At 40.2% G+C, this 14120-nt stretch overlaps 1 protein-coding gene across 1 annotated transcript in view; it reads right to left on the bottom strand.

The window, feature by feature from the left end:
* Positions 1-1489: 1489 nt before the first annotated feature.
* Positions 1490-14120, bottom strand: part of LOC144262368 (serine/threonine-protein kinase MARK1-like) — a 42764-nt gene continuing 30133 nt past the window's right edge. Inside the window, exons 8-10 of the mRNA XM_077812129.1 lie at positions 6403-6622; positions 4901-5481; positions 1490-1639 (exon numbers count right to left, since the gene is read on the bottom strand). Of these exons, the coding sequence (XP_077668255.1) occupies positions 1490-1639; positions 4901-5481; positions 6403-6622 (951 nt within the window). The remainder of the gene's footprint in view (positions 1640-4900; positions 5482-6402; positions 6623-14120) is intronic.

Here is a 14120-nt window from a genome sequence, read left to right as displayed (position 1 = left end):
TCCATCAGGAGCGCCTGGGCAGAGATGGGTGCAGGGACTAAATTTGGAGTGACTTGATCAGGTCATTCTCTTTAGTCCTGCAGTCAGTCCTATTGAACCATCTTATGGTGAGCAGGCAGGTGATACGGATTGCTAGCAGTCCTATTGCATCATCTTCTGCTGGGCAGGCAAGAGATGAGGATGGCTAGCAGTCCTATTGTACCATCTTCTGCCGAGCAGCCATGAGATGTGGATGGCATGCAGTCCTTCTACACTGTCTACTGCCAGCCAAAGATGTAAAAGATAGATGGAGTGGATCAAAACAAGAAATAGACCAGATTTGTTTTGTACTTATTTGCAAACCCCCCGCCACCTGTTTAGGGGTCTCATTCCTCTAGGTCACACTGCAGTCACTCACAGAGAAGGTGCAGCGAGGTAAATCTAGCCATGTATCAATCAGAGGCCAGAGTAACCTTCTTGTTCCAATAAGAACAATAACTTAGGTGCACCATTTCTTATTGCAACCCTCCATGAAGTCCTGCCTGAAATACTCCTTGATGTAAAGCCACCCCCTTTGTTGATTTTAACTTCCTGTAAGCCAACCCTGTAAGCCGTGTCGTCAGTCGCCCCTCCCTGCGTCAGAGCAACGGCAAACAATCGTGCATCTGAGTTGCGAGTGCTGTCCAGAGCAGTCACAATGGAGCACTCTGGGATAGCTCCCGGAGGCCAATACCGTCGAATTGTGTTCACAGTACCCCAAATTCGACCCGGCAAGGCTGATTTCAGCGCTAATCCACTTGTCAGGGGTGGAGTAAGGAAATCAATTTTAAGAGCCCTTTAAGTTGAAATAAAGGGCTTCATCGTGTGGACGGGTGCAGGTTTACATCGATTTAACGCTGCTAAATTCGACCTAAAGTCCTAGTATACCCCTGGGAGGTAAGAAAGTGCTCTCATACTCATTTTTACAGAATTGAGGCACAGAGAGGCTCAGTGACTTGTCCAAGATCACATAGGAAGTCTGTAGTGGAGCAGGAAATTGAATGCAGGTCTGCCAAGTCCTAGGCCAGTATCCTAACCACTGGACCACAAATCAATGGTTCTAGTTGATAGGTAAGATGCAATATATATATATCTCATGGGTATGGGTATTAGACCATGGTCCTATGTTAAAAAAAATGATGATGTAATTTTTAGAGCTGGTCAAAAACATTTTTTAAATTTAAAAGTAAGGGACAAATTTTTCACAAAACAATTTTACTATCTGTTCTAATGGGTTTTATTAATGTTGAGAAATTAGCACTTTAAGGGCGGGCTGGAAACTCTTACTCCCACTGACTAGTACCCCATACCAGAAGTGACCCCACAGGAGTCAGTTGTGGAGTGAGGAGCTGGCAATGTGGCCCCAAGGCAGTTTGTTGGTCCTCACTGAATGTTGTCTACTTACGTTTTCTGTATGTAACAATGTGAAATATTTTGATTTAAAAACATTTGTAAAGTAAAAAGTGAACTTTTAGCTCTTAAAGTCCTTGGCTGCCTTTTTAGCAATAGCACTTTTTGGCTGCCACACTTTATACAGCAAAGTTTCCTGGAAGGCACAATCATTCTGTCCTTCAAGCAGGTCAGAATTCATGTGTAACTGCTGACCTGTTTTATACCTGGTCTGTAGTATAAAATCAGAAAGACATTGGTACAAATTGTGAGCTGACCTATGTCATTAGTCTACTTGGGGTTGCACGGGATGTAAGCAAATAAGAAACTTAAGTTGATATATTGTGTACAACTCATGTGGAGCAACAGGATGCACATACAAGGCCATATTCTGCTTTCAGTTATGCCAGGCAACTCTCTTGAAGTCAATGAGTGCAACTGAGAGCAGAACTTAATATGCTGTATCTGGCTGCCTTTATCCATTTCCATCTGCCTTCTGAAAAATACTGTGTTACCACTTAGGAATTCCTCTTTAAGATTTTAAAATACCACCTTTGACTTCTGTATTTCAAATAATTGTTTGGAACATGATATATGTAAACTAGGGGTCTATTCCTTCAAACTCACATTTGGATAACTTGAGTAGTCCCCTGAAAAGTTACCCAAGTGCGTGTTTGCAGAATCAGGCCTTAGGTAGGCAGTAAAGCCATGTGTCAGCAAGGTACTTAACACATGCCTGACGTTAAGCATATGTGTAGTCCCACTGAAGTAAAAATTCTGACATTTCACAATTCAGGTTCAGGGCACTACTCATTTGCTTACAGTTAGGCATGCGCGTGTGAGTACCGTGCTGAAACAGGGCCTAAAACCCTATAACTAAGGGAGGCATGAGGTACAGTCAGGGTCTCTGGAAAACCAGTGGTGCACGAAAATGGAGGTTCTTACATTTTTAACATCTTTTCTTATTTGTTGTTGTCTGCATTTCTTAGAAGACACTGCTGCTTGCCTTCTCTCCGCCAGCAGAACCATATATTTAGTATGTCACCACTGTCCCCCATAGGGTTGCCAGGCATCCAGTTTTTGACCGGAATGCCCAGTCGAAAAGGGACCCTGGCGGCTCTGTTCAACACTGCTGACTGGGCCGCTAAAATGTCAGTTGGCGGTGCGTGGCTCCTGGAAGCAGCCGGCATATCCAGCTCCTAGGCAGAGGGCTGGCCATAGGAGCTCTGAATGCTGCCGCTGGGAACCACAGCCCATGGAAGCTACTGTGGTGGCGCCTGTGGACAGGGGCAGCGTGCAGAAGCCCCTGGCTGCCCCTCCGCCTAGGAGCTGGACATGCTATCCGATTCCGGAAGCCAACTGAGGTAAGCACCACCCAACCGCAGCATGCACTCTCTTCCATACCCCAACCCTCTGCCCCACACTGGAGCCATGAACCCCTAATTTCTGCCCCCACCTTGGAGCCTGCACCCTCAGCTGGAGACCTCCCTCCCGCACACCAATTCCCTGCCCCAACCCAGCGAAAGTGAGTGAGGGTGGGGGAGAGTGAGCGATGGAGGGAGGTGGGATGGAATGAGCAAGAGGTGGGGCCTCAGAGAAGGGGCAGGGCCTCGGAGAAGTGCAAGGCAGGGGACGGGGCAAGGATGTTTGGTTTCGTTTGATTAGAAAATTGGCAACCCTAGTCCACCAGCCTACTTTTACCAAAAAATGGAGTCAAATCTTGTTTATTTCCCCCCCCTTTTTTCTGACAAAACCTTAGGAAACTGACTACAAGATTGACAAGCTTAGAATGAATTAACAAAATTTTGTAAATTAGGGGGGAAATGTTTACAAAGCCAGTTTGGCTGTGAAATATTCATCCAGCTTTAATAATGAAGATAATATATAAGCTAATTGCCCAATTCTCGGAGTTACACACATGTGTGGCCCTAGTTCAGGAAAGCCCTTATTCACATGCTTAATTTTCAATATATGCTGAAGTTCCATTGCCTTCAATGGGGAACTGAAGCATGTGCTTAAGTGCTATCCTGCATAGGGATACTCTTCCTGAATCTTGGCCCAGGCAGGGCAGAATAAGGCTCTTGAGCACTCAATTCAATTACTGTGGGCTCCATGGCTATACCTTCTTTGTATCACTCTAAATATTATACTCTATTGTTGCTCTTGGAGGTGAAATTTGTCCATCTCTCAGAAAAAAAACAGCAGAATTCACAAGTGGCTGCACAGTCTTTCTGACTGCTGGATCTTATACAGATCTTACACACTGGTATTTGAAATTTACACATTTTTCACATTTAGACTCATTCTTTATCTCCCTCCAAAGACCTTCCCAGTGTGTTCTCTGTATGGCAGTCATGTTGGTAGAAATATGGGAGGGCAAATCTTGACAAGATGACACACAATGCATTCCAAATACAGTTTAGAAATCCTTTGTAACCCTTAACTTGTATGCTCACACCTCACACAGACATTGCAAAGCTGCAAACATAAAACCTGATTCTCTTCTTGCTCACACAAGTATCAATGAAGAGTAACTCCTGACGTCAAGGAAGTTATATTGGGTTGAGAAGAGAATTAGGCCCAAAGTCTACTAATAAGAAAAAGGAAATGTAAATAAGGAGGATGAATCATTGGAATTTAAAACAAAAGGGTTACATTTTACTTTGTCACATGTGTATAGCCCTAATTAATTAATTAATGCAGTGAAGCTGGATGCAAAATTTGGTCTTCTCTGTTTTGGAACATAGTTGGGTTAAAGTGCCACTGGTTAAAATTCATATAGCTAATATAAAAAAATTCCTGACCTGTCTTACTAATGCTATAGTTTATTAAAATGGAAAGAGGATTTTTAAAATCTAGTTTTCCATCCTTATAACAATTTGTTTACATTTGCTCTGTATTCAGCTAGGACAATCAAAATAGACTAGTCAGTTTCATTTTCTGGATCTTTTGCCCTAACACAATGATCCACAGTTTGGGTGCAAACAATGTATATAGACACAAAAAATTCACAATCAAATATTATTGTGAATTGTCTTATAGATTCAGAGATTCATAGGTATTTAGGTCAGAAGGGACTATTATGATCATCTATTCTGACCTCCTGCACAACGCAGGCCACAGAATTTCACGTCTTCTTACAACCTCAAATTTTGCATCTACATTAAACAGACTTTGACATCATGGTATTCAGCTAAAACCTATCAGCTTTATACTTTGTGGAAAGTTTATAGATGCTGTTATTTTCTCTCTCTCTCACACACACACACCCCTCCTTTTTTTCTTATATTGCTGTGCACTGTATTTATGCAAAATCTAACCTTAAAATCTCAGACTTTTTCCCTGACCTGGTTTGGTAGGGTGGAGATAATACTGGAAGATTCAGGTCTGTAACTTTATGGGTATGCTTGAGTTGGACTAAGTTTCTCTTAATCTTCATGTTGTTGTTGAAAAAGGTTCTCGGATTTTCTTTAGATTGCCTCAAACTTCTTACCATATGTGTTTGCTGTTGGGATATAGGGGAAATTGGTGGTCTTGAGCCATTGACCAAAAATGGAGGGGAGCCACTTGTTTGTTGCTGTGATGTTCCCAAACATGAAATCTTTTTAACTATGGTGTCTCTCCAGGCAGCTTGTCTCAGCCTGGGCAAAGGGGAAAGTTGTGGTGTTTCAATCATTAGTAGATTAGGACTTTCCTTTTCTGAATACAACCATGTTGGGGTTGGAGTGGTCTCATCCATTGCTTTGAGAAGGTCTTTAAATCTTGTGTCCTGATGAGGTGTAGGACTATGGTCTACAACTCTATTTTCTGTTAGAGACCGTGGTGTTACTCTGCTTGTACATGACATTGCAGATCTTTGAGCCTGGTGGTTTGCAGAATGTGTTAGGTTATTTACTAATGTAGGAGGTGGTTTCTCAGGAAGATATGATTTCCTCACTTCAGCTAAATCTTTATAATCATCCAAATTCTCCTGCAGATCCAAAAGTGGCTGATTCATTGGCTCACATGAATTATTTTTATTTGGTGATTTCGGAGGTTCAAGATGAACCCATTCTCTATCTGCAAACTTGGAAACTAAATGGAATATAGAATGGATAAGATCAGTTCACGCTGAAATGGTAGCGTCAATAAAAGTAACAAGTTATTACTGAAAGTACTTCCCCTTGGGACTGTGAATTTTGCTGACTGTTAGAGTTTTTGCAATATTATAAATAATAAAAAAAACTTGATATAGTGCCATAAGTTTACACGTATGCTTTCAAAAGTAACTAGTGATTTTAGTTGCCAACTTTAGATGCTTTAAAGTATCCTGATTTTCAGAGGAGAGCTGATCAACACTCTGAAAATCTGACCCCTTTTAAAATGCTGGCGTTCAAGACTGAAGCACCCACAATCGCTAGTCTCCAGAGTAACAATTGGGTTGATGCTTAGTTATGGCTATTCTTTCTTACATGTACAAAGTTTTCAAATTGATCACCAAAACTTGGGATCAGGAAAGAATTCCTCCAAGAGTGTAATGGCAAGGCCCTTGGACATATTGAATGATTTTTTTTGAGCATTGATTATCATCTCTTGGGCATATCTCTTGTTGCAGAGGAAGGTGGATATGGGTGGACCTTGTTCTTTCCCATCACACTCCTCTCTGTTTCAAAATGGTGTTCTACCACTGTCTTCAGTGAATGCAAGATCAGTCCCTAAATCTCCTTCACATTGACTTAGTTAGGGGAGCGCACACTTCCAAGTCTTTAAAAATCTGTTCTGGGGTAACAAACAGAATGCGCATTTAGTGTAATGCTGGAGATAGTTCTATGAGGGGAAAACTGTGGGAAGCTAGAGAACTGGAGCTGAGCTAAATTTTTTGAACTCTGTCCTCCCCCTCAAAAAAAATGGGGAAAATTTCTAAAAAAAACCCATAAAATGTTTTCACTTTTTACTGACTTGCGCTAAAGGAACATTTTCAGATTAATAAGCCATTAATAGATTTTAGTACAGTACCTTCTGGTAACTTTTCTTGGTTATCTAAAGTAATTGCAATTTCATCTTCTTGAATGGCATCTGGAATTGCTGGGGTTAATGCAGAAGAAAATGTCTTATTGTCATAGTTGTTGAGGTTTTCTGTTATGACCAGTTCAGCCTTTTGGGAAATCTGAATATCTGCATCTTGATTCAGGTTTCTAGGAGGTTTGCCATCACATTTTTCTATTACATTTTCCCTCTGAAAACATAACAGTCATAATTCATCTTGTCTTAAATTGAAAAGAAGCTTTGAACGCACAAGGAAATGAAACACAACAAGCTCAGACACGTGCAAATGAAACTGTGCATCTTCCTTCCCCACCAGTCCTGCAGAAATCCCCTCCTGCCCCCCTCCCCACAATATAGTACAGAATGAGCCAGCAGAGAACTTGTTCATTGGTCTCCCTCTAATCCGCAAGATCCACAAGGTTTGTGAGCTGGCAAGCGCTGCTTCCTGACAGAACAATTAGGGAGAGGTCTGCAAAGAGACCCTATTAGATTTACTCTCTCTTAGCCCGCTCCTGCTGTTTTACCTGCAGAAGGAGGTGATCAGAACCTGGAGCAATAATTCATGTTGTCCATTCCCTCTTTGTATCTTATTACATTCTTGGCTTTAACAACCTCATGTGGTAATGAGTTCCATAGTCTAATTGTGTGTTGTGTGAACAGTATTTCCTTTGATCAGTTTTGAATTTTCCACCTTTCAAATTAATTGAATACCTCCTTGTTCTTGTATTATGAGATAGGGAGAACAGATGGTCCAGATCTGCATTCTGTAAATTATTCATTATTTTGTATACTTTTATCACATCCTGACTTGTTTGTCTCCTTTCTAAGGTAAATAATCACAGTCTTTTCAATCTCTTTGTATATGAGAGTTTTTTCATGCCCCCAATTAACCCTCTTCCTGTTCTACAGAAGAATTTGTCGTCTACTCAGAAGCAGAGCAATCTATAAATGCAGTGATCTTACCTCAATGATCCACTTAAAGTGTGGTTAGTCCTGTTCTTAATTCTAATGATTTTAGTTTGAAAATAATTTATTCGCAATATTTTAAGTGAGAAAAAAAATTCTCTCACTTTTAAACTTTAACTTCTCCTACACATAGGGGGTGTCTCACCTGAATGAAAACAAATTCAAAAAATTTTGTTTCTTTCAAAGTTTTTCACCAAGCAAGCACCCCTCCCCGCACCTTTTTAGGACCAGATCTGCTAGTAAAATGCTTCAAATTGCAGAGGCACCTGCCCATAGGACAATAATATAGTTTATTTTTTAAGTAAAAAACAAGTGTTTTATTTTAACCTTTTTTCCTCTATTTTTCTTAGCTGACTCCACTAGTTGAGTGCTGCTCCATGATAAGCAACAGAAGGTGGGAACCTGGAATTTCCTGCTCCCTCCTTCAAAAGGAAGATCCAAACCCAGGTGATGCTGGGAAGCCAGTGTAGGGATGAGGGATACTCAGGCCAGGTTACTGGGGTGGGGGTGTAAGGAGAGATACTAGGGGTTGTTGTTGGAAGGGGAGAAGAAAAGGAAATGAGAGAGGATGCGCTGAAAAGAACATTAGGTCTAGGAACGGGAGCAGCTGAATGTGGAGTAAGAACGAAAACAGACCAGGGAAGGGAAATTGTTCAGTGTGTGCATTTGGGGTGGGGTGGGGTGGGGAAAGAGACAAGGCAGCTGTGGACAGGCAGGGGAGGAGGCAAGCTGGGCTGGAGATAGCTTAGTTGAAAGGATTTGTTTTAACTCTCTTCCTCCTTGTAGCTGCCCATCTGGCTCCATAGCGCCTCTTCCCTGATCAACTCCCCTGCTGGCATCCCACTGTTGTATGCAGTATTGTAACCATGTTGGTCCCAGGGTATTAGAGAGACAAGGTGGGTAAGGTCACATCTTTTATTGCACCAACTTCTGTTGGAGGGAGAGAGAGACAGGCTTCCAAGTTCATACAGAGCTTAAAGAAGAGCTGTGTGTAGCTCGAAAGCTTCTCTCTCTCACCAACAGAAGCTGGTCCAATAAAAGATGTGACCTCACCCATCTCTAACATCCCACCAAACAGTTTCCCTGCCTCATTCTGGCTGAGCATCTGCTCCCTGTTTAGTTGCTTCTCCACTCAGCACCTTTCCTGCCTGACCCCACTGCGTTCAGCAACCTCCTTCCTTTTCTCAAAGCAAGGACCCCCACAATTACTGTCCTGCTTCTCAGCAGCCTCCTGAACTTGGGGAGTTTTGTAGGGATTAGAAATACACTGTAGGGAAATCAGAACCTGTCAGTCTGAGTAATGGGGAGAAAGGGAATCCTGCTGCCCTGACAACGGTGCTTTAGCTCTTGAACGTCTAAAGTTCCCACCTTCAAATGTGATGGCATGAACTGGTTCACTTGTTTCTCTGCATTGTGACTCTGCCCCCACCCTTCCGCTGTTGGAACATCCAGCCAGCAGAGGGCTCTCTAAATCCCAAGGGTCAGAAAATGGAACTACAGCCTGAGGTTTGAGGGGACTGGACTTGGGAGAGAGCTGGAGGCTGCCTGGGAGCTGGCTGCAGAGGGAAGGCCAGGCAGCAGGCATCCTGAAGGCTATGAGTCAGACACACACCCTGTTGCTGGCAGGGGACTAGAAGTATCTTTAGCAGAAAGATACCGAGCTGGGTGCTGCAGGCAGGAAAATAACATAGAGAGCCCCCCCAGTGAGACTTTGACCTTATTACCACTGTGTGTCTAGCCTTCCCTTAGGGGGTTTGAATTAGCAACTGTTGGTCTATCTTATGTTGTAACTAGGGCTGTCAAGCGATTAAAAAAATTAATCACGATTAATCACATGATTTAAAAAATTAAGCATGATTAATTGCACTGTTAAACAAGAATAGAATACCATTTATTTAAATATTTTTCGATGTTTTCTACATTTTCAAATATATTGATTTCAATTACAACACAGAATACAAAGTGTACAGTGCTCACTTTATATTTATTTTTTATTACAAGTATATGCACTGTAAAAAAACAAAAGAAATACTATTTTTCAATTCACCTAATACAAGTACTGTAGTACAATCTCTTTATCATGAAAGTTGAATTTACAAATGTAGAATTATGTACAAAAAAACCTGCATTCAAAAATAAAACAAAGTCCACTCAGTCCTACTTCTTGTAAGCCACTTGATTCAGCCAACCACTCAGACAAACAAGTTGCTTTATATTTGCAGGAGATAATGCTGCCCACTTTTTGTTTACAATGGCACCTGAAAGTGAAAAGAGGCACTGCTGTAGCTGGTGTTGCAAGATATTTACTTGCCAGAGGTGCTAAAGATTCATATGTCCCTTCATGCTTCAACCACCATTCCAGGGGACATGCGTCCATGCTGATGACGGGTTCTGCTCGATAACAGTCCAAAGCAGTGTGGACCGACATGTTCATTTTCATTATCTGAGTCAGATGCCACCAGCAGAAGGTTGATTTTCTTTTTTGGTGGTTTGGTTTCTGTAGTTTCCATATCAGAGTGTTGGTCTTTTAAGACTTCTGAAAGCATGCTCCACACCTCATCCCTCTCAGTTTTTGGAAGGCATTTCAGATTCTTAAACGTTGGGTCAAATGCTGTAGCTATCTTTAGAAATCTCACATTGGTACCTTCTTTGGGTTTTGTGAAATCTGCGGTGAAAGTGTTCTTAAAATGAACATGTGCTGGGTCATCGTCTGCGACTGCTATAACATGAAATATATGGCAGAATGCGGGTAAAACAGAGCAGGGGACATGCAATTCCCCCCCATCCCCCAAGGAGTTCAGTCACAAATTTAATTAATGCATTATCTTTTTAATGAGCATCATCAGCATGGAAGCATGTCCTCTGGAATGGTGGCTGAAGCATGAAGGGGTATATGAATGTTTAGCATATCTGGCACGTAAATACCACGCGATGCTGGCTACGAAAGTGCCATGCAAATGCCTGTTCTCACTTTCTGGTGACATTGTATGTAAGAAGAGGGCAACATTATCTTCTTTAAATGTAAACAAACTTGTTTGTCTTAGCGATTGGCTGAACAAGAAGTAGGACTGAGTGGACTTGTAGGCTCTGAAGTTTTACATTGTTTTGTTTTTGAGTGCAGTTATGTAATAAAAAAAATCTACATTTGTAAGTTGCACTTTCACGACAAAGAGATTGTACTACAGTACTTGTATGAGGTGAATTGAAAAACACTATTTCTTTTGTTTATCATTTTTACAGTGCAAATATATGTAATCAAAAATAATATATACCTTGATCTCAACCACAGAATATAATATATATGAAAATGTAGAAAAACATCCAAAATATTCAATACATTTAAATTGGTATACTGTTGTTTAACAGTGCAATTAAAACTGCGATTCATCGTGATTAATTTTTTTGAGTTAATTGCGTGAGTTAACTGCGATTAATTGATAGCCCTAGTTGTAACATTGTAAAAACACGTTTTTAATCTTATGTCCAATGAAAAACGTTGGGTATAATTTTCGGGAAAAACAGCTCTCTCAAAGCTTGAATACATTTTGTGAGTTAGCAAAATGCTTGGAAAAGTTTTAAGCTTACCAAACTTCAAACTCTTAGGTTAGTCCATGCCTACTATGCATTTGCAATGCCCAAATCACAATTAAATAAATTGTCTTTAGAGTATATATAAAAACAAAATAAAATATGTTTAATTTGACAACATTGTTAAAACCACACTATATCAACTGGGAATATGAGATGTCATAAGTGTTTTAGGCAAAGCAATCAAATAGTCTCCCAGGATTTACACACTGCTTGTTAAGAAAACAAATTTTCATCTTACATTTTGCAAGCTGTCACCTTATATACAGTACATCAGAAAACTTGCCATGACTGGTTTTACTGCCAGACCTCTTAAGAGCTAATTGGTTAAGCACCTGGGCAGGAAGCTTTTTGGCAGAAACACTGTTTTCGACAAGGGCTAGCTATAAAGTTCTGGATGGCAAATTATAATCATTAAGGCTCTCTTCTACAAAAGAACACACATAATGCAAAAACATTGCTTGGAGAAATTACCATGCATGAAAGGACAGGCCATGTGTTATATTTATCCAATGGTTTATGGCTCAAATTTGAACATGGAAAGAATCTTTTAAGGGTCAAACTTTCAACAGGCTTCTGTAATTGCACCTACAAAAATTGGAATCGCATCTATTTGCATTCACAAAAACCCTTATCTTCATGTAGAAATGCCAGTTTGAGTGTAAAACCAGCATTTGCAAACACAGCTACTCATTCGACTTAAGTAAATACAGTTTGTTGTACATGCAAAAGAATGCACTTGCAATTTTTGCAGTTGCAAATTAGAAGGCTTGTTGAAAATTTGTCCTTAAGAGTTTACATTTTTCTTTGATTTTGTGTGGAAACACTTTTGATTAATCTATTGATTGGAGCAGGTTGAATATTACAAAAATAATGTTTGTGAATATTTGTTTGAATTCCAAGCAGTTATTTGGTTTGACCATATTACTACCTTTTTATTATATGCCATTCATGAACATTGTTGCCAGTGTTTATGTTAATATTTGATGAATCTTTTGGTTCTTTTTGGCCAGAATTTTCTGAAAGGAGTTAGGCACCCAAGTATCATTGAATTTCAGTGAGGAGTTAGGTGCTTAATTCCCTTTGGCTCCTTTTGAAAATCTCAGCCTTTAGGGCCTGATCCAAAATCAATGAAAATTTGTCCTCAAAGGGCTTTGGATCAGGCCACATTTGCTATTTTTTCTTTGCTATACATTGGTTACTCTCTTGGTTTTAAAATGTTTTAGGCTCTGGTTCTGCAAACACTACTTTGTGTGCTTTCATTTTTATGCGCCTGTATATTCTTACTGAGCTCAGAGAGACTACTCTTGCATTTACAGTAAAGCACATGCATAAATTTGCAGATCTGGTGCCTTTGTTATTCAGTTGTGGATTGGAAACTATGTTGTGTGATTTAGTAACCAATCACAGTCTGCGACTAACAAATAGAAAATATTTGACTTTATCCGGAATAAAAAGAGCATCTATGAGTCCTCTGTAGGCATCTTTGATGAAATGTGACATACAAACATCAAATACCCACATCATTATAACTAAACTGCTGCAATATCTTCTCATGTAAATCACAACCAGAAGACCACACAAACTAACAGATGAAAAATCCTCCCTCTCCACCAATTAGCCATCCTCATGCCTCTCCCCGACTTTCAAATACTTATGGGGGCATAAGAGGGGGTGAGCTAGATTGAGTGCTCTGCTGCGTGCTCTACAGGTCTTTGGATTTGGGTTATTTCAGACCAAAGCAGAAAGGCCACACAGAGAGAATGTAGCAGTGAAGCTTCAGAACAGGTACCTCTGCAGGTGTTGGCAGCACAGTCTAGTGGCACTGGGCTTAGGACTCAGCAGACCTTGGTTCTATGACTGGCTCTGACCTGCTGTGTGACCTCAAGCAAGGGGATGGATCGCTTGATGATTACCTGTTCTGTTCATTCCCTTTGGGGCACCTGGCACTGGCCACTGTCGGAAGGCAGGATACTAGGCTAGATGGACCTTTGGTCTGACCCAGTATGGGCGTTCTTAACGTCATCTCTCTCTGGTTTGTTTCCCCTCCTGCCCTTTGTCTGTCCTGTCTCTTGGTGTATAGCATGTTTTCTTTCTTTCCTTGATTATACTTTTAATGTTTTTTGGCCTGAGTTTTGCCTTTTTGTAGATATAAGCATAAAATAGCTGTTGCTACAGAACAGGAAAGGGAATACTGGGAAAATATTAACATTTATTAAAAAAACAATGGTCAGTCTAGATGATACATATTTTAGGATGTTAAGGGAATTGGCAAGTGGACTGTATCACTACAAGTTATGATTTAAGAGACCTCATTGGGGGGAATGATTAGAAGTGTTAATTATGTATATGGCTTGGATAGGTAAAAATTAAAAGGTGAACATACATGATTAGTTAAAAATATTTGTAGAGCATAAACACCAAGGTAGAGAAATTATTTATGGTTGTGAAAAAGGGTGTAACTAGGAGTAATGGGATGAAATTAAGAAACAAACAATTTGGGCTGAATATCTGGGAAAGTTCTCTGCCAGGAAGATCTACTGGGTTATTGAATAGTCTTCAAATAGAACTAGTAGAAGGCTCGAACCTAGAAACTTTTAAATGTAGACTTTACCAACCACTTATTAATGAACAATAGGAACAGGTCAGCAATGGCAGGGCCATGGACAAAATGGGGTTACTCATTTTTTTCCATTTGTCATTTTTGTGATTCTGTTATTAATATCTAACTTAGATGCTAAGCGAGTCAAGAGATTCTTAAGTTACCTGGCTGTGTCCCCACTGGAGTAGTGAGTGACATGTGCCATGTTTAAATTTATGACTCGTTTTATTACAGAACACATATATGATCATAGTGAAAATACCTATTACTTTTTCTCTTAATCTGATCAGAAGCCAAATGCTAGTGAGGTGTTTTCATTACATTAATTCCCCCATGTAGGATACATAATGGGAATCCACCCATTTAGGAAAACCAGTTTCAATGATGGCTTAAGAAAAAGTGATTAAAATAATAAGAATTTCCTGTGAAAATTCCTCCATTTATTTGTTGTTTTTAATTATTTTATTAAACCGTAGTCCTGTGCTTCCATTTATTTTATTATTTATAAATATGTTGGAGGTATTTTGGCCAC

The sequence above is a fragment of the Eretmochelys imbricata genome, chromosome 3, assembly GCF_965152235.1.
Source record: "Eretmochelys imbricata isolate rEreImb1 chromosome 3, rEreImb1.hap1, whole genome shotgun sequence".
NCBI classification, from domain to species: Eukaryota; Metazoa; Chordata; order Testudines; family Cheloniidae; genus Eretmochelys; species Eretmochelys imbricata.
Note: the sequence above shows the minus strand (reverse complement) of the source record. Positions and strands in the feature narration are given on the sequence as shown.